Below are 27,270 nucleotides of genomic sequence, written 5' to 3' on the forward strand. Positions count from 1 at the left end.
ATAATCCGGGACCCTYGTAATACTTTCAAAATGAGCAGGATGGCTGTGTCTTCTGTGAGCTCTGGCTTTTTGGCAGCATGTCAGCTGGGGGTGAGTGGCTGCTGAGGGAGGCTTGCAAATGCAGCTGTCTAAAAAAGCTAATTGCAGTAACCCGGCATAATGTCCTTACTGAACTGGATTTTATTAAATCAGTCATTTTCAGAACTTTGAAATACAGAAGTCACAGTAGAGGTGACCTCTGAYGAAGTGAAGGTGTCTCTAGGTGGCTGAAGAATGCACTTTTGAGGAGCTGATTTACCCCAAGGTGGTGTTTGTCCCACTAGAACCCAAACACCTGCTACATAGAYTGCACAATTCCAATCTGATACTTCCCTGTGATCTGCTCCTTCTCTGATCATCAGTTTTTAAGACTTGAAGCCCATTGCTTTTTCTTCTCTTCTCCCCTTTCTGACTTAAATATTTGCAGATGGCATTGCTTTGCAACATAAAAGCCTGTCACTCGGAGCCCTTGGCTTTTCCCATTTGCCCCATTCTTGTGATCTGCTSTGTAGCTGCACTGGTTTTTGTGGTGTTAGACCTGCTTCGAGTCATGTCATGGAACAAACAGGATTCACACATTTTTAAAGCATTTAAATGATCACATAATACACACAGATGCAGCAATGACTTAACTGGCTTCCTCTTCACCTTCTCCATTCAAATTCAGAAATGCCAGCATTAWCAGCACAAAAATCAAAAAAAGAAAAAAACTACAGGAAGCCTTCTTGTACTCCTTTTAGTTTTGTGCTTTTTCTTCAAGTTATCTCAAAGAAAAGACATTGACTCTGTTGAATGTATCAGATGCTGGAAGCACTAAATCTTTCTCTGTTTTTCCTGCTTAAGGGAAGAATGACAGCTGATGAATACATCYTTCTAAAGAGACTTGAAGTGACCACATTTACTGAACTGGATCTTTTGAAGGCTGAGATTGGGAGGCTACATTTTGCTTACCATTTTTATATTAAATTAAACTATGAATTCCTTCTGGTACATCCTTTTTTTTTTGTTTTGTTTCCCTTCAAGTAATTTTCTGTTTCTTGTTTGCAATTTAGTAGGGTTCCTGAGCTTGTTGGACAGAAGATAGTATCTTTAGGAACCCAGACTTCAGAGGACTTGCCAAATCTTGCATCAAATATGAAACTTGCAGAAAGAGCATTAAAAATATTTTAACTAAGTCATTAATTTCTTACCATCTGGAAAAACCCAATCAGTGACAAAAGCAACTCAAAAACTCAAATGCCAGTAAGCCATAATAGGCTTACTGCTTCAATGCAGAATATTATACTACTTTTAAGAACAGTCCTGACCAGCCTTTCAAACACCTCAGAAGAGACCATCCTATATGTAATGGGAAATCTCTATAYTATGATTGATGGCCAAAATTTAGAATGCTATAAACTATTGGTTATGCTGTTTTGACAATGGAAGAATTAATGAATGAGACAGATTTGCCTGCAGTGATGAACTATATCATATAGAAACATTAATAAAGATAAAACATTTGGAAATTCTTTAAGAAAAATAACATTTTTGCTCTTTTCTCAAGAACAAATGAAGCCAGAAACATGACAGATTTCATCAAGAGAGCTGTTCACAGATTAAAAGCAGGTCTGATTTTTGTTTTGCCGTGCTAGACTTCACTTCTCAAACCACAGAAGAGTGAGGCGAATGTTTTCAAGCTTATAGTGTTGTTTGTTTTGTTTTTTTCCCCTTGCACAGTGAATATTGTCTTCCTGCTAATTCTGTTATACCATACAAGACTTGTTTGTGTCTCAGTTGGGTTCTTCTGTTCAGCCTTCTGGTGCACTCAGAAAATGCCACACAGGATCCACTCTGATCTTGATGTGTGTCTGTTAGAGCAGCAAGGCTCGCTCCTGCAATGAGCTCTGGCGATAAATCAGGGCTCTGGGGGTGCTCAGCACCACACGGGATCTGCAGCTGATGCAGGTCAGTGCATGGTGGCTGGAAGGGTGGGCAAAATCCAAAGAAATGCACAGAACAGTAGGAGATGAAGCTCCAGATCCTTTGATTACTGCAGGACATGGGCTGCGCTATAAAAGGGTACTTCTGTCACAAGTAGATGTCTTGGGGCGCAGCTCAATGCAAACCTTGAAACCCCCCATTTCTGCATATCTAAATGCCTTCATTAGAATGATTTTTGGTGTTCATGGCATTTCCTGGGAGAGCTTTCTTTATGAAGCTACACCAAATCATGAGATTATTTAGGTATTGTTTTGAGGATAAAAATAGCTGAGAAGGAAAGATAGAGAAATATTGGTTTAAAAGTTAACAGCCCAGAAGTTGGTGAAAGTCCATCTTTACCTGGCAAAATTCAACACTGGTGTTAAGGATATTTCTTATCTATCTTTCTGTCACACTTTTTTGATACTACTTTTGTGTTAAGCACCTTCAGAGGTTTATAAACCAGTTTAGTTGGGCTGGGCCAGAGAGTTAGAGAGATTATTAGATCTCTTAAAATCACTATTGAGTCTTGCCACTTGATTTTTATATTGTAAAAATATACAGTGGTTGCAGAAACATCTGTTTGATCAGAAATATTAAGTAGCTGAGCATGCAAGAAGTGTTTCTCTATATTCTAGTGAGATAAGAAGTCAGTCTTATTTGTCCTCTGTTTATTACCTTTTATCTTGGGTTGCTGCWATTCTAATTTTGAAGGTCAGATCCAAAAGGAATTAATTCACATGCCTAAACTTGGAACACCATTCCCACAGAKCCTAACTCCAGCATTTCATTTCTCAGGACAAACCAAGGCCTCATATTCTGAGCCCAGAATTCCCCACAAGCCTCAAGCTCTGCAGCTCCCCATGCCCTGGATCACCTTGGTTGTACCACCATCACYTCGTCAGCTTGTTCTGGCTTTTTTCCTAGGATCCAGAAGTTAGGGAAACTTTTCTGCTGGGTTTCAAGTGCATGTTAATCTAAAAGCAAACCTACATATGGTGAGTCAATCAATCTCTACTTGAAGTGCAGTGATAACAACTTTTTTCTTTACAGAACACATATGGGAAGAGAATGAGCCCTTGCGGTCCCCCTCGTATAGAATAGCATTTTGGTAACTTAATTAATATGTATTTCATTTTCTCCCTTGTATGAAGGATTGATTTAGATTACTGAAGACATATCCAAAATAGCACTATGATGCTCATTCTTGYTCCCACTTTCTGGCCCATGAAACATAAGCTTTTACTGCATTGGAATGACTCTGATAGATCAGAGTGGAGACTGTTAACTGTGCCCACAGGTTTGGACTCCCACTTGTATTTTTCTGATCCCCAGAAGGGGCTGTAACCACCTACCTTTCCACAAAAGAGTACCGAGAGAGGGCTCTGTGTCTTCTGCACCTTTGGAGGAATTCTCTACATTTGTTTATTGTGAAAGCATTTGTAGGCATTAACATTTAAGACTTTGGATATTAAGTAGGTKGAGACACCACTCTGTCCTTTGCAAAGACTCCTGTTCTGGGGGAAAAAAGAACTTGCAAACAGTTCTCCCCAGCTTGCTCCTGCTGCAGTCAGTGTGTCAAGCTTCAGGTGGCTGTTCAGTCTGGAGGAGGTTAAAAATGCGCCTTCTCAGGTGGTAGCTCCTTCACTGAGTGACACGGGGAGCTGGGGGCCCTAAATAAGGGTTTAAAATGTCTTTGCTCAGAACAGTTAAGCCGCACAACACATGGTTGCTGCATCTGCTTGGTGCTCATCTCAGCTCAGCAGCATTTCATACTATGGACTTCGTAGCTTTGCAGAGTTGGTAAAACCTGTTTTATGTTCCAATATGCATCACTGACTAAAGCTCTTTCTGTTGGGAACCACTCCAAATGCTCTGCTAACAGTAAACATCCCACTGGGATTCTGCCTTACTATCTACTACATCTCCTGCTAAATAACAGTTTGGATTAAAAAAAAAWAAATCAGCTTTATCCTGGAAAAAAATCAGATAYACAACTGAGTTGCTTCTTCTTGATTGAAAGCATCCATGTAACTGTCTGTGTCTATGATAAAAGTAAATAAAAATACAGCTGCATTTCATTTCAAACTGAAGTCTTATAAAGCTGAACAGGGATTTTCAAGAGCATTTGGCAACTGAGCTAACTTAGATTCCTCTGAAATAATTGGCAAGTGATGCCTAGAGGCAATGAGTTAAGTTGTTGCTGATTGCACTAGCAAAATCCCACTCATGATTTCTTAATTCATCTCTTGGAAGATCTGGCAACAAGGTATCTCTTGTAGGTTGTAGTAAATGGATTGTCAAGAGTGCTTAGAAACTGTAGTCCCTGTCTTTCGAAATTAAGTGGTCAATATCCTCCCCTGAACATCAGTGGTAGGGATAAATGACTTCTAAGAGCTATGTGTAAGACTTTCCAGAGCTGAGATAAGCCTAAAACATTGAAGCTGCTAATTTCTGCKGCTAGCAGCACTGAATTTCATGGGGAAACCAAAAGTACAATAAGGGCTGACTTATTTGCAAAATCCTCTTCATGTTCAGTATATAGCAACTTCACTTTGCGTTTGGTCAGAATGCACAAGAACTAAAGCACACTGCAAATATTTTGCTTTGAGCAGCATGAGATTGCCTTTGAACTTTATGTGGGAAACAAACCAACCAAAAAACCCAATCCCCAAAAAATTTTAAACAAAAAGAAAGCAGGATGTAATAGTATAGAAGCACAGATGAACATGCAACTCAGAAGCTGAGGTACTGTCCATTGTGGGTTTTTTTTCTAGTGCATTATTTGGTAATAAACTTAATTTTGATGTTTTGGTTTACCTGTGTCAGAGGAACAGTGGGAAAACTAAATTCTTACAAGTATTGTTAGATTAGCTTTCCCAGAAGAAAAGTTCACAAACCCTTACACAATTCTAGCAGAACAGATGTTTTGAACTGGAACTTCTTAGCAAGGCATTTATATATCTGGAAGAATCCAAGTCTCATTTGAGGTCAGGTCTCTAATCCAAGTTTTTAGTATTGCTATAACATTAGCAATCATTTTTAGAATTGCACTGGTCTGCTTTTGTGTGCTGTCATTCCTTCCTGTCTTATCACATGGAGTCTGCTCCAAGAGACTTCAAAGTGTGTATGCTCACTGGGCTCTTTGTCTGGCCACCTGCTCAGCCAGAAAGACACCAGGCCCTTTAAAGAGAAATCTCATGGTGCAGTACAGAGGTTTCTGAACCATTCTGCCTGAACTATTTCTGTGACAAATCTGCTAATTTCACAAGAAGAAAAGTCATCTCTAATAGACAGTTCACTACAAGTTCTGGCAGACCAATTCTCATCTTTCTACTTTACACCTCATGCTAGAAGTTCTCCTGCCACCTTTGGGATGTAAATCCAACATATTCAGACTGTGCAACAGATGATAGCCTTTTGAATTTGGGGATATCACGTAACCAGACTTTCTCATTAAATTACCAGGCCTCTCACTTTTGCCTGTCTGGGCCTCCTAGTGTTCCTGGACATTTTTATATTTTCTTTATTGAAATGTTTTATTTTTCTTCTCTCTTGCCTTCGCTGTAATTGTGAATTTATTCACCACCCACAACAAGGAACAGCCAAGCAAAAAAAAAAAAAAAATCACTCTTGACATCTTTCAAGTGGCACAGTTGATGTTTTGGGCACAAGGGAAGTAAAACAACATTGCACTGCTATTTCATTATAGTTGTATTCATCAAATGTTTGTCCTGGAATTTCTAAGATGGAGCTTAGGTGGTCAGTTCATTGTAACGAGGAGTGAGCAATGGAGATGGCTTGACAAAATGCATTATGAGATAGATGCATTTCGTTTTGGCCCTGGGCTGGCTCAGCCATGCTCAGTCCATGGAGATGCAGCTTGTTTTGCTGGATGTTTACAAACAGGGAAGAATGGCTGCTCTGTGTTTCACTCATTGTCCAGCACCAGCACACATTCATTCCCTTGGAAATTTCAGCATTTTTGTGATCTGATGAGATTTATGTTTTGAGCTGGTTCAATGACTCAAGACACATATATTCTTCTTATATCTCTCTCAGTATTTTTGGCAGAGGCCATACACAAAGCAGAGAAATCTATTGGCTCTCTGGTCCTTCTTCAAACATTGACTTTTATGTTGTATCACCAGAGCTTTAATAATTGTAGATCAGAAAAAGCATAAATATTTTGTAAGTCACCAAAGAAATAATGATTTACAGCACACAAGGAGATCTGGCTCCACAACTTGAGGAAGGAAACCAAATTGAAGGTGTTTCTGACAAAGGTTTTATTCCAGTTGTGTGAGTTAATGGAACTTTCCAAAGTGAGATCCATGTGGAAAGATTAAACAAACCAGACAATGAAACAATTATATAAAAATATCTTCGTTTCAGCACATTGGCAAATGAATGCATTTAGCAAAGTATACCAGTCTCACAAGCTGCCTCTCAATCTGGACCTGTGGAGCTGAAAGCACTGCAGTGACGAGGAGAGAGACAGTGAGAAATCAAGAGTACATCTGCAGACAAAACGAATATGTAAAACTGCTTTTAGACCTTAAGCCAGGTCAAGACTAATCCTATTGCTGACTCAGTTCTGTAGTATGATAATAAAACMCACTACACTGATCAAAACCAAGAGGTACGGTTTGGTTCTTCTGTCCCAAGACTGCCAAGGCTTAAATTCAAACCTGGGATTTCATCCTTATGATAGGTCCTTTGTTTTCCTTTGCTCCTGATTCACATTGAATACGCCTTGCCAAAGAATTCAGGAAAACACTTCTTGATATYTTTGAAGGAAATGGAGGCCAAGAAATCAGAAAATGGTTTGCTGTTTAGCTTTTAGTATTTATAAACCAGGAAGCCATCACTTACGGGCTTGCCATCCAAGGGCTAAATAGACAGAGGAAGTTGTGTTCTCACATTGTTAATGGATCAGTGGGAAGCACAGTAATGCATTTCACCAGCTAACATATTTAAAGATATAACTTGTGTGCATGAGAGTTTTGATGTCTCACTGTTGTAAACATGGTGGCTACTATGCCCCTAAGAATACTATTTTTCTAAATCCTAGATTAAAAGCACATGCAAAGGGAATAGGGGAGGTTTAGCAAATGGAATCAGATAAGAGTGAAACCTGCATAAAGAAAAGAATAATAGAAAACTTCATAAGTGAAACTGGAAACTAGAAAAAAAAAGTGAGTTTTATAGAAACAACTACCAGAATATGCAGGGAGAACAAAGTGGCTTTTGATTGAAGATTCCTTTTATTGAATGCAATGTAGCAGAAGAAACTTTCCATGGGTTACAGGACACCTGTGTACTGACTCAACAAGGTGGGGCATCTCGAGAGTGTCTGCCAAAGCAGGACTGGGCAAAGAGCAGCTGTCACCTCACTCTGGTAACAACTTTACCTCTGTCATCCTTCAGGGGCTGCAGGATGGCTCTGGAGCAAGCAGAGCTTTGTGCAATTCTGGAAGAAGAAACACAGACACGAGCAGTGTAGGAAGGAAGAACATACAAAAGATAACAAGAAGGCTCACACAGAACAGTTTTTAAAAGAAAATAGAATTAGAACCAAAGTGCTATTAACACACAAAAATAAATAGAGATAAAAAGCTTATAGGGTGAGTGTGAAGCAGTTTCATTAGTGAGAAAAATAAAGCAWTTCTGAACTCATTGTTTTAGCACAAGAACTTTTCTACTTTGTGCTCACTGTACTGGCTCTCGCCCTCCTTGTGCCATAGCATGTACAGCTCAAAATGGACATTGTGTCAGTATTAGCAAAAGTCACYGTAACTTTTAAAGAGATGTCCCAGAAAGTAGGAATGGGACCTTATCACCTTCCCTACTTCAGAAAACATAACTTGCTAACATGCCAAGACTTCAGTCTAAGACCAATAAGGCTGAATGAAATCCAGTCCCTGTGGAAGAATAACAGAGYAAATGCTCAGCTATCAGTATGATGCTGCTGAACACAGATGCCAGTAAATGACTGCCTCTGATCTAGTCTAGCAATGGAGTGATGTTGGGTAAGATAAGAAGAAAACTATCAGCAGACTCATTGCCCCTGGCATACCTGGGGCAGAGATGGGTAAGWATGAGAAAAATCCAACTGAGTTTGCTTCTGAGTCCTCATGGCAGAGCTCTGACCAGTTTATCTAAGTTCTTATGCCTGAGTAACTGAAGAATGAARGAGAAAGGTCTGCAGTTTGTAAAATGAGAATAGGGAGACTGCAAATTACACCCTATAACAAGCAATAACTATTTTCCCTCTAAATAATCTTCAATGTCACTTTTTCAGCTAACAGACACCTCATCTGGGATGTAATTAAAATTCCCCATTGTTTCCCAAAGATTACTTGATTTTCTTCTTTGTGTTTAGCTAGTGTTAGCGATGAGTAAGGTATGTATCTCTGGTCAAGGAGCATAAAACAGGCAAGGCATAAATGGATAGGATTATTTCAAGCCAATGGATTGCACACCTTAGGAAAATGGAAGACAAARGTAAATCTGTGACACTTACTATCTTGATATCTGACGACACATCTCCTTGTCATGCCAGGAAAAGTTGCTGAACTTCCAGGGTCTGTGGGTTGCTGGAGCACAAATAACTCTTAACCTCTGACTTCCTTCAGCAAACCTTACAGAAAGGCTGGGATGAAAGGAAAGCACAGGAAAACTACTGTCAACTGAAGCCTCCAACTTCTTGGCAAGCCATTCCAAGCTCATCAGTACAGCCAAGTAACTGGGCTAGTAGTAACAGAAACTTCTAAGATGATCAAGACAACTTGAGAATTGGGAATTTGGACCTTCATGGTAAATGTACACCCAAGCAAAAAAAAGTTATTACTTCTGCATGCTCCTTTTAGCAGACTCTTCCCTACTGTTTATTTTGTTTAAGTAAATGTTTATTTCACAAACTGAGCAGTAAGCCACATGTCTTCTGACGATGAAGACTGGTGTTTCCTATGATGGATATATCCCATTAGCCTTTATTTTACTGGTGACAGCTAACCATCAAACTCTGTAATAATCASGAAACACTGAATGTTCTAACTCATTGACTTCAGATTATACATTCAAAACTTTGTGAATCCCATGAAGCATTTATTTCCAAAGGGTGAGAATAGAATTCAAACTAAACAGAACACAGAAGTAGTTTGAAGTCAGCAAGTTAAAATTAAACAYACACTAGCAAGTAGTACATGAAAGTAGGAAAAGAATAGTAGGATGAAAAAATGATGGACTTGTGACGAATCTGGATGGGAGCATTTTTTAATTATAAAGKGTCCAGCATAAATGGAAGACACCAACTTGTCACTGAAGGAACATATTTGCAGGAATATTGTACATACTGGGTTTCTAGAATACAGGACACATGTAGAGCAACAAATATAATCACAACATTAAAAACTTTCTGTGAAAAAATGTTGGAAGAGTTTGTGGTGTTTCATTTAGCAAACAATATTCAAATACAGAAAAGGTCAGAAAAAAAAACCAGACACCAGATTTACTCTCCATATGCATTTATAATTGGACGAGATGTAACAGGCTTATTACAGCAAAAAAAAAGATTTAGGTAAGACATTGGAAAATCTTTCCAACTAAATAAAAATGGGTAGGAGAATGGATTCCCATAATCTTTCTAAGCATCTCCATCATTGCAGTTTTTGAAGAACAGATTAGACAGACATTTAAGCTGATCTGTGTAGACAGTCATGCCTCAGAGGAAGGATGAAACGGTGTGTCTTGAGAATCAACTGTGCCTACATTTTTTTTTTATTATGTGTACCCAGACTATTTTTTCTAAATGTATTTTATCATCAGTATGTAATGCAGTGCCAAACATATTAAAATAAGGCTGCCTAAAGTGTGTATGGAAATAAACTGATCAAACTAATTTTTATGTTTTTCCACTCATTATGGAGCTATCATGCAGAGGCAGAATATAAAATGGAGTGTGGCACGAATACTCACTAAGGAGAAGCAAAAGCAAATTAAAAAGAAAAAAAATTAATCCAATACATCCATTTTTAATGGAAAATGTTTTCTGGTAATAAAGCTTTCATTTTCACAGTACTCTTCTACTAGGAGTTTCAAAGACCTTTCAGAAATTTTCTTAGCACCCCTGAGGCACTTTGGGAAGTGAGACCACAACACTGCAGCTTCACATTGAAGACAGAAACCTCAATATGCCCAGGTCAGGTTCTAAAAGCTGCTGSCTCTCAGCAGGGCGGGCCTGGACTCCTCCAGGTACAGCTCAYCCCCTCTCCCGTGTCACGCTCTCTCAACATCACTGTCACTTGTCAACTTGCAGAAATGTCTCATTGCTCTCACAACAGCATGGAATACCACCTTCTACAACAGGAATAAATGTTGATTTACTGTGCTTTCCAGAAGACCTCCATCAACACACCAACACAGAGCAAATATCTATCAGGAACTTCTATAAGAGAAGGGGTAATAGGTACCTATAAATAACAAAAATAGTATTTGTGTATATTTGGTATATTTATATGTAAATAAACATATAATCATATAAAAATACAAATGAATTTATATAAATAAATATTGAAAAAATTCCTTTGATCTAGTGTCCTGACTTCTCTCCTTAGGACAGAGACCCAGACAGATTTCATGTGTTTGCAWAGCACACTGAAATACTTGAGTCACTGCTCTCAGCAATCATCTCTCATTGACATTATGGAATAATAATATATCACACATTTGTGTCCTAATGCTACAATCATATACTCTGAAATCCTGAATTAGCATAAATATTATAACCTTGACTTGGTGCTTGTTTAGGTATTTTCAAAAATAATTATTTAATATTGTTATTGTTTGACCAGTTTATATGTCTGTTCTGAGTTAGCAATGAATGCTTGGGCCATGCAAATAGTTGTTGCTGTGTAAACGAACACTTTTCCATGTTCATATAATTCTCCTTTGACAAGTTCTCAGAGGTAAACACATTATAGTAAATCTGTCTGTTTACAGACAGCTGGGCAGGAATGTAAATCTGTTAAATGTCTGTACAAAATAGAAGTGGTTTCTAAAAAACCTTAACTTCATTAATATGCCTTTTACTGCCCTTTAACACCACACTTTGTGTATAACTATCAAAAGCAACAGCAAAAAGTATTTACACAATATAGGGAAAAAACCCTCCCAACTCTCTAATAATGACAATAACCTTAGCCAAGGATATATCTCTATTTCTCTAAAATTAATAACTAGCCAGGGTTAATGGCCACTGGCTTCACCTTAGGCCCTCAATTAATCCCTGAACCTCAATTGTTATTACCTAATTGACTTAGTTTCATTTCATTTTAACATTTCAAAGTGATATTCCTAAAATCACACTGACAGAGTAACGTGGTCTCTGTAGATATGCACTGACATGGTTTCAATACTGTTACTTCATCTCCATACGCTTGCATTGACATTTCATTTTGCATTGACATCGCAGTGCCACAGCTATGGATCTGTGCAGATGACATGCGATTGTTCACATTAGGCAAAAGCCCAGGAGCAAGGGCAGGCTGGCATCTTCTGCAGGGACATAAGATGCTGGCTGAGAGCTACTAAGAATTACTGTTATCATTTTTATAACTGTTAACATTGTAAATATGATTTGTATGCTTGTAAACAGAAGAAATATCAAATTACTTGAAATCTTGCTGGTTTTCTTAAATAAACACATAAACAAATATTAAAAAATTTTGATCTAAGRACCTAGCCTGAAAAATGCACCAGGTAATGTACTTAAAAAGAGCTTCACTGATATTACTACTCGATGCTTATTTGAGACTGCAAAAAAATTATGCAAATCTTGTATGTTCAAATATCATCACATTAACGCAAGTAGCTGAATACTGCAAGATGCAACACTAAAGCAAGAAATCCTCATAAAAATAGGGCASCAAAATAAAGTCTTTTTATTATGTGGAAAAGTTTTTGAAAAGTCTTTTGAAGCTCTTTGATCCAGCTCTGGAATAATTTTGGTAGATTACTATTGTAGAAACCCCATAATTTATAGTAGCTGACCTCAGCTGCTCTTTGTATAACAGCCATATATGAAACAATAGCAGGAAAGTGAAAAATACAAGAGGAACTAAAACTGCTCTGTTTATTATGTAGCTCATAATTACATCTTCCTTATTTAATCTTTTGAATCCTGGCATGTTTTTAATAATACAGGTTCAATTAATATTTACTATACACAGGAGAGTTGGTTTTGAGTAAAGCATTTAGACTATCCAAACTTTGTGTAACTTGTGACCTTTCCCTAACCTAAGCGAGATCTATTTTATACAGATCGTACTAGATAGACGGTTTCTCTATAAATGGTGAAGTTGCTGCCAAGCTCCCATTGTTAGCTAGTTCATTTTTCAACAGGCACACTTTAGGTTCCTATCGCACCACTGTAAAGAGCAAACCCTTGAGGTTTCTTCTTTTGTCAATGTAATAAAAAGGTTATTTCTGAATAACCTGCAAATCCACAACAAATGGCCCTTTGTGACTTAGAATAACATGATAGGATGAATATTTTTGTTCTTTTTGCAGGCAGCCTCCCATTTTATTCTGTAATATTAAATCAATATTTAAGCAGCATTTTTCCTAATGTAATTTATCTCATTCTCAAAATAAGAAACTATTGTTTCTAACAGTTGTTGCCCTAGCTCAGTATTCACCATCTACTCTTAAGTAGAAGATCCCTTCAGAAGAAGCTATCTAAATAGTAAGRCTACGTCAGATGAAACATCACCAAGAATCAAGTTAAATTCTGTGTACTTTTTCTTGACCCTTGAGGAATTATCAACTCTGGTAAATAACAACAACCTGTAGGATGTACAAGCTTTTGGCACGTTTACCATGATGTGGAAATGGGGAGATAGCCATCTTTTCCAATCTGAACCAAGKAGATCTTGGCACAGGAGAAAAGCTAAACCTTAAACTCCAACAGATTTCCTTGGAGAAGTCCTGSACAAACAAGGCATGAGCTCACAGAAAGCAAGGCTCCTTAATGAAAGAGATGCTTTAACAGCTGAATTCCTAWTATTGCTATGTCTGTTTTCTTGTAACTCAGACAACTAATAGCTTAATCCTTTGTACAACTGTACCCTCAATAGAGGAGTGCGTGATTATTCTGCACTAGTGTTCTGTTTGGTGAACACTCCCAGCCTGTAGAAATGACCTGTGCTTCATACCAAAAGAATGAAGAGAAGCATCACAATGGTTCTCCATTACAAAACCATGTGAAAATTTCAGGACAGTTTCCCTGGAATCTAGAGCTGCTATTTAAATTAAGAGTAAGAGCAAAATTGCTTTAGGTGGTTGGTCAGTCCAAATGCATACAGAAACAGAACTCTTCAGATGTTATAACAGAAACAGAAGCAGGCAGTAGGAAACATGGGACAAACTTTTCAAACAGGACACATGAACAAGTGGGAGGATACTGAGTAAACAGATGTGAAATGGTTAAAATAAGATGGAAAATTAAAAGGGGAGGATTGAGTGTCAAATGGAAGGAGGCATGAATAGTAATTGCAGTAGTCTAGATGGTGGAGAGATTCAAAAGCCAATATCAGGAAAGAATGACTTTCCAAATGAGCAAATACAACAGAATGAAAACTATGCATGAACTACCAGAACTATCAACGTAACGAGGTAAGCACAATAAGACCTTTGGTCCCTTTTCTTCAGCTTTAGACAAAAGTTCTTCTGCTTTAGGGAAAGATTATGAAACTAATACTAACAATTTATCCCCATAAAATACCAATGGTAAAGCCTTTGTTTTCTTACTATACTASAGTGTGTGACCTACCGTTGTGTTGCTCCCCCTGTTCAAGGAAGTTTAACTTCCCTGCTCAATACAATTACATCAATTCCTGAAACTCAGAGCAGGCCTTATAACAGTGGTTTAAAGAGCAGATGCTTGCAAATCTGTATATGCCAATGAGCACATCATTCAGTTTTATGTTCMCTTCTGTTTTCTGGCTTGGCATAATTCATTAGCACACTCTACAGAATACTCCATAAAACTGAATTTGGCTTTAGTGCTAAGGTTCTAATAGCCACAACATTGTTTAAGAAAACAAATCCAAGAAAAAAACTCACAAACAGCAGTGCCTCCTCTTTAATATTAAAGCTGATGTTTACATCTGATAAACAGAAAATACGCAAATGAGGGGTTCTTTTGCAGTATACAAGTAGTAATAACAACACAGTCCTATTTTTTTTTTGTTTTGCTTTCAGCATTTGAAACAGTGACACAAGATAGTTTTTTAGTGGCACAACTTTTTTGATAACATGCAATGAAATTAATACAGTATATAGACTTTTGTGGCTAATTTCATTCTCATTCTAATATGAAGATTCTTAAAGTGGGCACTATACAAAAATGAATTCAAAGCTCTGATTAAAGAGAGCTGTATTGCTTTCCAACCTGTTATATCACAGCACTAGGTAGAGGAATAAATAAACAAATATAAGCCTAACCTGATTTATCTGTGTGTTTCCACATAAATTTGTTTAATGCAAAAACAAATAAAGCAAAGCTTTGATGGAGGTTAGGAGAATTTTCAACATCTGTGCAGATAAATTTAATTTATTCAAAAAGAAAATGCAGCATTAGTGTATCATGTAAAAGCTGATTTAAATGATTTCATACAAAAGAAAGCATATGCAGTAGCTAAAATTTTGTTTGCCTTTAGAACCCATTTCACTAAGACAACCATTACTTCTGAATTTTCTACTATGATAATTTCTTCCTTTTTATTCTCTACTTGATTTTACACATTCCACTAACCTAAACCATAGTGAAAAGTCCAGGGGGAGTAACACCTCAAATGCAGCTTGTGTGTAGCAGGCAGATACATTCACAGATTGGTTATGTGTATCTTTATGGGCAGATCCTTAAAGAGCTGSTCAGGTAAAATAAGCTCGGCACAATACCTTAAATAGTTGAACATAAATGAGTTACAGGCTTTTATCAATAACACACTCAACACAGGAAAACACAGTAACACACTCAAACCCAGGAAAACGTACAACAATAACTCACTATAGTGGAGCTATACTAGCTTATCTCTGCAGCAAGGGACAGGGTACTAGTAGATTGAAGACTTTTTTTCTTGCAAATGAAAGATTAGTCAAAATTATAAATTCCTGTCTGAAACTCACGAGAAAGTGTTAAGGTGAGAACTAAAAATTAAAAATAAAAATACTGTCWAAGCATCTGAAAACTACAGCTGAAAAACTCCTGAATAGGATTAATATCCTTTGAACTCAAGGCAAGACAAAAAAGTCTGCACATGATTTTTGAGATCATACAGGCAGACAAAGTATCACCTCAACTAAAAAACGTGATGAATRTGCACTGCAATGTTTTAGAGACCCTTTCTTTCTGGAAAAGGTCATCAACTTGTGCTTTAGGGAGACTGCTATCACACCTTGAATTCTACAACAGAATCCATAGCTCTTCTTCTTAGAAAATCTGAACATGATGAGCATACATGCGAATCTCTCTTAAAACATTTTGTCCTTCCCTGAACACCAGTTGGCAAGAAAAGTGTATTGAAGAATGTGAAGCCCAATATGCTGCTAAAATGTCCGAGAGCACAAACCTCTCAGGATTGTGTACACAATCCCGGCCTTCTGAGTGATGATATGAATGGAAAAAGAAGGGACTGAACTCAGAACTTCAAGAAAGGCTAACGTCCACCTCAATGAACTTCTGATCTTGGTTCTAACAAGAGAAAAACAAGTAAGAAAACAAGTACACAGGAAACTTCTGACCATTTGTGTGCTTTATTTGTTTCATGGAACTGATCCAGTATGAAGCACTTTTATCCGTTTTTTAATTCCTCTTCTTCAACACCAGGATGGTAAACTTCAGAAATAACTCACATAGAGAGCTCTTGCACATTATTCTTTTGGACTTCACTGTGACAGAAAGTTGCTACAATACCTATAGGAGTCAAGACAGATTCCTTCCTTAGTCAGATAAGACAAAAAATTCCTAGGTACAGATTCCCTGGGGGTAAGGGAACGAAAAAGACAAAACACAAGTTATTTCTGAGTCATTAAAATACTTATTAAACCTCCCCCAAAACTACCCCCAAACTTCACAGGCTAATACAATAAAACATGTGTTCTTCACTTTCACCCCCTCTCAAAATCCCCTAAGTTGGATTATTTTTTAACGGTTAACTTGGGATTCCATTGTTGATTTTTCAGTGACAGAACATACCACTCATTCTCTCAAAATCTGGCTATTTAGTGTAACAGCCAAGATCCTCTCTTACCACTTGGGCTTCATCAGCATTGCATTATATTGGTTTAAGCCCCAAAAWACCAGTCTTTACCAAATCTCCACATCACTGTAGGTGTTTTAGTCACATCACTAGCACATAGTGAATTCACAAAAGCACTCAATTTTATAGGTGACTTTGTCACAGGGAGAAGAACTGAAAGCTCCACCTTTCAGACTCTGCATTTTTGTCTTTGTTTAGAATGCCTGAAGAAGCCATCYGGAAGGAAGAAAGATTATGAGTGTCTCGAAACTAGCTGTTTGACAGAGACAGAACTGCTGATAATGAGTGGGTTGTGTCTGTCTTTTTTGGCTGATCACAACAGAGGTCTGAAGCAAAACAGAAACTCTTGATATGTTTGTGTAAAACAGCAGTAGCATAAGGCGGGCAGCAGGAGTTCAGCTGAAGTTCAGGGCAGATGCTGCCATTAGTTTACACTGCAGGAAAGTAAAATTGCTTCCGGATTTACCTCTTCCTCCCACATCAGCGCTGAGCCATGCTGTGTCGCAGAGTCACAATGTCAGTAGGGAAGCAGTCTTTTAGCAGGATACCACGTTCACGATGGCAGTCCAGCTCTTCAATAAATCCGTACCAGTAGATGACTAATCCAGGGCCAAATCTATCAAGCAAAAAGGAAAAATGAACTTATTCATTCTAGTTGTGTTAGAGGAATTTTCATTTCCCACCTCTGTGATTACAGCACAAATCTTGTAATTTCACTGTAAAGCTGGAGGGAGTATTTGACCTCCACATAATTTTCATATTTTGAATGTGCAATTGGTCGATCTCAATAGTACCTGATTCCACGAATAAAAATAAAGAATCCACATCAGAGTTTCAGTTTTTCCTTTGAATACTCTACACGTGTCAGTAAAAAATATCTACAAATTAAATACTAAGTAACATTCAGTTACTGTCATATACAGAGAAAMCTCTTTTGCTATGCATGCTGCTCTTTTAGATTTGTGTGTGCAGACATTAAAAACACAAGGGTTTGCACATGTCCCAGTTAATTCAAACTATAATACCAGGAAGSTAACAAAGTATCCTTAAAACACAATCTCTACAATGAGATATTATTCAGGTAATTATTAACATAAAGCACAGTTCAGAAGAAATAGAAAGTTTGTGCTGTAATGTCTCTGAAACGTGCCTCAGGAATTCCTCAGATATTGCTAACTCTGACTGATCCCCACTAGGCAATCTCAGGAAGTAGCCCCATGGACTATTTTACCCATCAGGAAGTTCAGACCTTCAGGCTGGGTTCATAAAGAAGTAATCACTATCAATCACTGTGTACTGCGATATGYTTTGCACATCAGTTTCACGTTTTTCCTACTGAGAGCACTTAATTAAAGGGCAGCACTACTTCTGGTGTAGTGTTGCAGGAATTTTACAGTGGAATCATAAATTATGAATGTTGGGTTAGTAAAAGGATGTCTAAAAACAGAACTGCTTTCTGTAGTCTAACATTACAGCAGTCTGTACAACATTAGGCCAAAAAGCTTTTTCTTTCCTTGATTTATTATATGCTGTAGTGAACTTGCCAAAACCAACAGTGCAGGATGAACTGTTAGGTACCGTCTGTACAAGAAGAGGTTCAATAGAATGTCATGTAATGGTTTATATGCAGAGTTGTACTCGTGACTCAACCAATATGGTAGCCAATTTTTGTTGTATTTAATTATAATAAATATGTGCTGCAGGGAAGGCATGGTAACCTTAATGTCCACTGAGCAGACAATACAAGCACTCAAAGCCATGGGTAGTGCCAGACTGGTTTCATGAGGGTGGTTTCTTTCCAACAATGTGGGGAAAACTCTATTTGATGTGCTCATGTAATGGAATAGGCATCAAAGGAAGAAGAAACCCCTGTGGCTTCCTCCTGCAGTTTCAATTAGATACAGTACTCTTTTGCCTGAAACTGCTGAAGAGCATTGTAACATTTAGTCTATGGCTACTACTCTTCAACCTCCAAACAGCCAGAGTGCAGTGGCAGAGYAAATTACCCCTCAGCAGAGCTGGGGCCACACTGGCAAATATGATTTTGCAACGAAAGGTGATATACTTGAAAGTTGAAAGGTTAAAACTCTGACACATCTGGTTGTACTAGATAGCACATCCTAACATGCTTAGCAATAAATACAGCACAGACTAAAAAGTGGCTGATATGAAGGACGATGTTCCTGTATCCAATTCCTAAGTTTTTCCTGGCTGGCCAACAACTTCAGCTTCTATAGACTTCTCTCCATTGGCCTTTGCTTAAACTCCTGTGGGGCCAAAATGTGCAGAACCTCACTGTACCTGCAAGCCTGGAGACCCAAGCAGGAGTGAGGGCCCAAGATAAGTGAGGCCAAGGACTGATGCTCGCAGCCTCTGGTGAGAGACAGCAGTTTGTTGATGCAGGAGGGGTCCCTACTTTTGTCACTTCACAGACTACATATCTGTTCCCACATCAAGCAAATACAGAAACGGGTAATTGGGTGGGGATGTACTGGCATTAACCAAAGTTATTTTAAAAGCAAAAATCCCCAGAAGATAGGGATCAGACCTTATATTTCTAATGGGCTATTTTGTGCAAGGCAGAAGGTATGAAATGTATGCAAGTAGTTACTCATTACAAGCACATGTGCCAGGTAAAATTCTGATGCTAATGAGCAGCTGCTCACCCAAGTTTTKAAGGGATCATTTTGCTGTGTGGCAGTCTGAATCTCCCGTACACCATAAAATGCATGTGGCACTGTGCTTAAGCAATTTGCTTAGTTATCTTCTGAAACTGTAATTTGAAATAAAATTACTATTTCAAGACACCTCAAAAGGCTAATTTATGTCTTGTGAACAAATCACCTTAGCTCAATTAAGCACAATTTTTGAGGTGCTTAAAAATTATGTTCAGAAATAGCAAATTTGATAATAAAATTATATACAAGAACATCTGTAGACTGCTAATGGCAGGAGCAAGTACATCTTTAGCACGAAAACATACATCAATTCTGCYTTTGACTATGGTGCTACAGAAAAACTGCCCTGTGCTGTCTAGGTTGCCCTTTTTCAACTGCATTGTGTCATTCCTTCTATTATAGCTCTGCATCAGACAGTTCATGTGTATGATCACACAAAACCACATGCTATACCTTTGTTCAAAAACACTTAAGTGCAGCACTTAAGACCAAAATTTACTTGTTGGCACATTAAGCATTTGGCCACTGACTATCAGGAACTCCTGCTGCTAAGTGCTAATTTCTCTCTCATTAACACCCAGAGTCGGCAAACCACAAACAATGCCACTGGTTAATTACTGCTGCCCTAATTTGAAAAGACACTTAACCTTTTTGTGTAAGGGGATGAGGTAGGGAAGTGTAACCTAAAAGTAACAACAGTACTTTTTACTTTGACTTCTTCCCAAGCTGAGATATCATACCTGAGGAACAAAGTCAGTGCCAAGAATTAAAATGTACAGCTACAAATTGATTTCTTGTATCAGTTGTAACATCGAACAAGTTAGTGACTGACCATGGTTTACAAGGAAGAATGAACCAAAATGGCAGAATGTTTACTGGTATTGCTGTGCAAAGGGGAAGCATTCAGTAGCTGCGAGGAGCATAGAAAAACTTGGTTCTAAAACCATACAGCTACAAGACAGGCCGGGTTATCTTATTCCATGAAAGACACACTGGAGAAAGTTAAGTCTTAAACTGAAAATTAACTTAGTAGTAACAAACTATTGAACTCCAAGGGATTTTTTCTTGCTGAGAAAAATTGTATAAATCCCTGAAAATATGCTTGTATTTTTCCTCCTGTCTTTAGCTCTTAGGTGTGAAAAATTTAGGTGTGGAGGAACATGTCCAAAAGTTATACAAAACAGTAGTTCTAGCTATTCCAGGGAAAGTACTGCTTTTAGAACTTTACTTTTATAAGGGGTTTATTTTTAAAGCTGAGAGGAAATCCAAGTAACTAAGGTTTTAATTCCATGCAGTAAAAATAGAAAAAAMCAGAAAATACAGAGGCAAATTCCTTCAGAAAATAATAAACATAGCAAATGAAAATTGTCCACACAGGTTGTATCAGCTAACCTTAAAATCAACCAGTGAATTGGTAGCTACCTTTACACAGAATCTGGTTTAGTCACTGTCCAGTTTTGAAATTCAAAGTTGGAACTATAAGGCAGCCAAARCCAACTCAGCTGCACTTGGGTATGAATACCAGAAGTGCCAACAGGGAGGCGCAGACAGGCTTATGACTCCAAGGCATGGCAAGACAAGAGCAGCATTACAAAMGCTCGTGGATTACTTTAGGCCTAATTTAGGTTTGATATAGATAACTAAATTTAGTCCAAGTACTAAAGGCAGCAGATGGTGTCTTTCAAAGAATCAACTGAAGCATTTGAGATAGAAAAATACAGTTTCAGTATAGTTAAAAATAGTTGCAGTCTCAAAAAGTTCTTTAGATAAAACTTACATCTGACCATACATTTTGCTCTAAGTAAACCAGGTTTGCATTAATTTCGGGTTGTTCAGAGGAACTCTTGTACTGGTTTAATCACACAAATTTTGAAAGAAATCCCGAGCTAAAGTAGTACACTAATAATCCTGGGACACCAAGTTTTGGAAAGGAGTTTCACAGAGATTCAGATAACCGAAGGCAAATGGTTGTCTTAAGAACAAAAACCCAGTAACAACAAACTAAAAAGGGGATCACTTTAAAAAAAAGGAAAGAAAACAACTAAGTAAAATATGGATCTGGGTTTAACTTGCCCTCCAGTTGAACCAGTTTTGTGCTAGAACAGATAAAAGACTTTTATTTATTTATCAGAGTGGCCTAGTAGGCTCACACATATTCTCCTTCACTTCAACAGAAACTACTTTCTAGCAATGTCTTTTCTTCTGGAATGTCTGTGTGAGGTCCATACCAGCTTCTAAGTATTTGCCTAGACATGTGGCTGTGGTGAGGTGATTTTTTCACCATCACAAAGCCTTGCATGTGGTTTTATGAAAAATGCATTTTCAACACATTGCTTGATACTGAACAGAAATGTAAAACAACTTGGAATTGTTTTTAAATACATGTTCACTTCATTTATTCTTAGTCTATTTGTTATAGATGTGCTGTATGCATCTCAGCATAATGTAAATAATTTGAATTCCAAAAGACTCTCATAATAAAATGCTGGCATATGAATTATTATTTCTAATAAGCATGCATTGAAACAAATATTTTATCAAGTGGATTCAGCCCAGTATTAATGTTATGAAAGTATAACAGTCTACCTGGTTGGTGATTTTAATTATGAAGGTCATGCCTGAATGTGTCTCTTAAGGATTGCATTCTAGTCCCTCACTTTTCAAYGTCAGCTAAAAAGCTGGCTTTGTTTCCTTGTTTTTCTTTTTAAATATGAAGCAAATTGAAGCACTACCATTTGTACATCACTCCTTATTTTCTGGGGAAGGGAATTACAATAGTTCACAAATAAATTTTTATATTCTAAGTCAATTTAACATCATTCTTCATAATCACAGCTGTGAGTAAACAGGTTTTACTTATGGCACTATCAAACCCTGAAGATAAAATAATTAACCCCCCTATAAAAACACATAGTAAGTTTACTGTTTAAAGACACTCAGCTTTATTTTAGTGTACTTATAGAAGTCTCATTTGTGTCAGCAAAGGAAATTTAGAAATTGGCAGAGTTAGGCTAGTAGGCAACAACKGCAGACTACATTTTCAAATAAGGTCAATTGGCATCAGTCAGCAAACTTCCTTATGTCTAGACCAGTTTACTACTGCTGATGATACAGCATTATATATCTTGGCAAACATTTAAGAGCCTCTGCTCAGAAATGTACTTCGATTAGCAAGAAACTTCCCACTTAAACAGCTACTGCAATCCAAAATCAGAACAGTTTATAAAAGGTATTTTTTTCTACTCTTCATTTACACAGGGTTTGAAAATCAAATAAAGATACTTGCGCATGCAGAGAGTGCATTTAAAAAACTCTGAATGAAATTTAAAGRCAATGGCGGGTTTAATTATTCCCATCAGTTTCCACACAATTTTGTGATCCAGTGACACACACACAGTACCTTATTACTTTGACTGCACCAAATCTGGTTGAAAGAAAGAAAAAAATACAATATTTAGCAAAATCAAGTAACTGAATGATAGTTTTTGCTTGAAAAATCTGATCCTTAACCTATAACCCATAAGGCTGCAATATTTTTGTCCCTAACTCCCATAAGCTACTTACTACTGACTTCTGACAGTAGCAATTGCAAAAAAAGAAATAAATTTGCTTGCAAATGTGGGTCAAGAAAGTTTAACAAGTTCTGATCACATACTTTTAAAGATAAGAGGAAACTTGTCCATAGCATGAACAGGTACTTCATCATGCCTCACACACAGACGTTACCAGCATAATACGTCTCAAGGATCCAGGCATCCAGCTCATGCTGCTTAAGGTAAAATTAAGCAAGTAAAACCTAATCTGCTTCAAGCTTTGATGTTACCACAGTAGTTGGGGGAAGTCTTATTTTTACTGAAGACAAGGAAAAAATCAAAGTCTACTAATATTCTGTGAGACTACCATTTCCAAGAAGGTTTTGACTCAAAASTCACGTTTCTTCAGGCTGAGAAAGGCATTTCCATGAATGCCAGAAACCAATGTTATATGCAGTCAATGTGGAAGTCAGAGTTGTCAGGTGAAAAAAGGTGGAAGAAAACTAATATCAGGTCTCTGTCTCTACAGTTACACCTCATTCAGATGTGATTAAATCTTAATGAATGTTTTTTTACATTAGTTGTCTTTTTACCTGTGCAATGAGACTGTTAAAAGTTCGATCAAATAGCAGTATTTCATCAAGCTGATAATATKATTTAATTGCTTTTGGCATTTTGAGAAATAAAAACAAATCAAGTGATATTTATATGGACATAAGGGAGCATTTAAAATATTTTATAATTTTCCCTAGCACAGTTTTAAATGTGTACTAATAGACTGCACCAGAAACTGTGCAAGTCACTGTCATTAAATATTATAAGTACAATGTAACTTTTAGCTGCATAATACATTTTTAATAAACAAACTGTCGAAACACATTCTTCACTTACACTTATTCATTCAGATCTAAGTACTGCTCTCCAGGCAAATAAAGGATTTTTATAATCCTCAATGACAAGTTAGGCTTTTTTAAAAAATACAGTTCTCATGGAAATTAACTATTAAAAACTGCGATTAAATAACATTAAGGTTACAGTGATTTACAAGGATCAAGGCTTTTTAAGTGAAGACTGATGCAGTGAGTGAGAAAGAAAACACATACTGGCTTCAAGGCAGCTTGTCATTAATAGGAGAGAGCCTTGAGTGAACTTTGAATTTCTCAAGTTATGTTGGTTCATGTCCTAACATCYACTAAAATACATTTCTTTTTGTCTATGAGCAGTATTCCAGATGCTCAACTCTCAAGTGGTTGTGTGTATTTAAGGTACAACATTTTTTTCTTTCAGTCTCAGCATGTTCAAAATCAAATAGATGCTTTCTTTGCACATCGAATTGTAAGGTTTTGTGCTCTAAGGACGCACTACAAGGTGACCCTTTCTGTGCACTGCAGGATAGGGCTGATGTACTGAAAATTAACATGATACTCACATCAACATTTTAGAAACTTTTAATCCTTAYACTGCGGGACTGTTCCATGGAAATAATGGCCACATTTTTTTCACAGAATCATAGAATGGTTWGGGTTGGAAGGGRCCTTAAAGATCATCCAGTTCCGAGCCCCCTGCTGTAGGCAGGGAATCCACCACTGAGATCAGGTTGCTCAGGGCCCCATCCAACCTGACCTCAAACACTCTGAGGGATGGGCCATCCACAGTCTCTCTTGGCAACCTGTTCCAGAGCCTYACTACCCTTTGAGTAAAGAATTTCTTCCTAATATCTCATCTAAACCTACTCTCTTTCAGTTTAAAACCATTGCCCCTTGACCTGTCACTATCGGCCAGTGTAAAAATCCCCTTTTTTTCCTTTTTATAATCGCGCTGGAAGGTTGCAATGAGGTTTTTATTCTCCAGGCTTTACAACYCCAGCTCTCTCAGGCTTTCCTCATTTGACAAGTGCTCCATCTCTCTGATCATATTTCTGGCCCTCCTCTGGACTCACTGTAACAGGTCCACATTTTTYCTGTGGAGGGGATCCCAGGGCTGGATGCAGATCTCCAGTCTCACAAGGGAAGATTAGAGGGGCAGAATCCTCTCCCTTGCCTTGCTTTATGCAGCCCATGRGGTGCTTGGCCTTCTGGGCTGTGAATGCACASTGTTGGCTCTTTCTGGCTCTAGTGGCGATCACGTGGGTCTGCATCTTGGAATACAATGAATTTTGGCTGCCTGGGAAGACAGTTCTGGTACCCAGCTAAAAGAGATAATATATAGTGTTTCATGTATGTTATTTGGTAATTTGGAGATAAATCCAATCTTCTGGGAAATACAAGGACTCTACATCAGTTAACCATTTCAATATAGGGCAAAGTGACTTCAGGCATCCTGAAAGARGGGCATAACTAAGCAAAAGAAGCTCAACCAAAAAAAACCTAAAATCCAAAAGGCACAATACAAGAAAAAATTCTACATCTTCTTTTTCAGAAGCTTCAAAATTTCCATTCTGGTAGCGAAAGTCTAATATTCTATTATAGATTAAGTGTGGCATATATTTATTTGTCTTTCATAATTCAGAGTTAGCACATTTTTACTGTCCACTGTCTTTCAAGTTCATTAACATGTTCCTGCTCAAAACAGCAACACTCTTCCAATCCTACAACAATCTGAGGACTAGCTTACTATAGCAGTGCTGCTTCTGTTTTAAGTTGTGCTACTAATTTACCAGTTAAGACAACACAAGAATGGTGGCATTTGTATAAACAGGGAACAAAGATGGCTGCCTGCACTGCAGAAGTATTCCATATACTGCCGCTGAAAGCATCACATTCTAATTAAATCCAGGCAAGGAATGTTGCTTCTTGAGGTACTTGTTTGTTACTCAGTTTCCCTTAGAAAACTTTATGCCATTAGTTCTCTCTCCAGAGACTGCCGAAGCAAGGCCTCTATTGTTTGATTCTGCACATTTGAAGCTGTGGATCAGCATTGAGAGGAGTTACTGAGGTTATTTAAAACATTTTGTTAAACTCAYGGCAGCCTTCCCAAAGGAATGCTTGGCTGCAAACTACCTCTTATCCTGGGTGACAGAAAACATGAGAAAAGCCTTTGAGTCATGTCAGAGTGAAGCCCAGGCAGCCATAAGTGCTGGTCAACTTATGTTGCCACTAGTGATTAAAAGTTGTTTATCTTTAGGGCTGGAAGTAACAGGCCAGCCTAAGGCCAGTGCAAGTTGATATCTGAATAATCTGTGAGTGCCTCATAGTTTGCAGTAATCCCTTCTGTGCAGCTGTTTATCTGGTGTCAGTGCTCACCAGAACAGGACATGCCAAAAGTGCACTTAACCAAGAAGGCAGAAGTGCTCCTGCAGCAATAGATTTTTATTTAATAATTATTGTAAAACAGAACCAAACTAATTGGAAAAGTTTCTCAGCAAATTTTGATAGCAAAAATGTTGATAAAAGCACCACATACCTGCATGTTTAGTATTTGCTGAGTATAAATCTCAGAGCCAGCATTAAAGCTACCCCAAGACATTTTGAATGAATTATTAGACAATTCTGTATCTTCAAATCCTTATACACAAACATGCAATAAAACAAACAATGTAACATATGAATTAACAAATGGAGGACAGCTCATCTGTGCTTCCAACTTTCCAGATCAGAGAATTAGAAGACTGGATAGTAAATCATACTGAGTATTTCTACACAATGCTCCTTAGCAGTTAACTACCAAACACACTATTGCCCRTAATTGACAGGCAGAAGCATTTTATGTGTGATGCTGTACTTAAATTTACTGTCTCTCAAAATGTAAGTCACCTATCTGTATTAAGCAGGGAACAGATGAAAAAGAAAGTGATATGTCTGCTGCCCATTACTGTGGCACCTGATGCCCATCCAGAAGGAAGGCAATCACCTCCTCTGACCTTGAATATTCTCACTGCCTTTGGAACACGTTGGCAAACTTTAATTGTGCCTGGAACACTTATTTKTAACGACTGAGGCTCCTCAGCTTGTTTCACAGTTGATTCATATAACCAATGTCTGTTCAATCCAAATTGGTCCTGTCCCACTTAATATTTGAAAATAATTTGGGATGTAGTTGTTATTCAGAAAAGGAGTGCATCCTGAGATACACACGTCTTATGTATCATCTGCAAAATGTCCAGTCTCCTAAGAAAGATGTTTTCACATGGTGAAAATCAGAGACAGTTCCAGGCACTCTAGGAGACCATCAAAGCAATCTCTAGTGTTACATTCATTAGGTGAAGTAAGTGCATAGTGGGATGAGCAAAGGAATCTACTTCCGTTTTCTGTCTTCTCTTTCCTTAACTATTTATACATCTGAAYACAGACCTCTAGTGCATGCACCTTCTGAAGAATTCATGCTATTTAGATTTATTTACAAGTTATTTGTTCTTTCTCAGTATAYACCAATACTAAACCCAACTGCATTTCAGCTTTCTTTGCTCACTATGCACTGAACTCTTTTGGGTTCACCATCAAGTTACAGAATTCTGTTCAAAAGGAAGACTTAAAAATGTACATGGCAATGTAARTGAGCCCAGAAGAAGGGAGAGGAACAATCAGAGGAAAATGCTATCACTTGTGAAGTTTTGGAAGCAACAGCAGATTGAGTTAGCCAGTGACATATTACAAACCATGCCTGATGAGAACTGAGACAGAAGTTCTGAACTCCCCCTTTCCCTTTCCTTTCCTTTCCTTTCCTTTCCTTTCCTTTCCTTTCCTTTCCTTTCCTTTCCTTTCCTTTCCTTTCCTTTCCTTTCCTTTCCTTTCCTTT

General features: G+C 37.8%; 1 protein-coding gene across 3 annotated transcripts in view; it reads right to left on the reverse strand.

Moving 5' to 3' along the window:
- Positions 1-15,800: 15,800 nt before the first annotated feature.
- The window catches only part of CDIN1 (CDAN1 interacting nuclease 1), a 119,003-nt gene continuing 107,533 nt past the window's right edge, over positions 15,801-27,270 (reverse strand). The window contains exons 11-12 of one of the 3 annotated variants that reach the window (XM_057376009.1): positions 16,792-16,941; positions 15,801-15,979 (exon numbers count right to left, since the gene is read on the reverse strand). In XM_057376009.1, the coding sequence (XP_057231992.1) occupies positions 16,806-16,941 (136 nt within the window). In that variant the 3' untranslated portion in view covers positions 15,801-15,979; positions 16,792-16,805. Of the gene's footprint in view, positions 16,942-27,270 lie in introns of all 3 variants that reach the window. The other 2 variants (XM_057376011.1, XM_057376008.1) reach the window with 2 other exon arrangements.

Source organism: Malurus melanocephalus, unplaced genomic scaffold (genome assembly GCF_030028575.1).
Source record: "Malurus melanocephalus ecotype Western Australia unplaced genomic scaffold, MMel_1.1 scaffold_267, whole genome shotgun sequence".
Classification (NCBI taxonomy): domain Eukaryota; kingdom Metazoa; phylum Chordata; class Aves; order Passeriformes; family Maluridae; genus Malurus; species Malurus melanocephalus.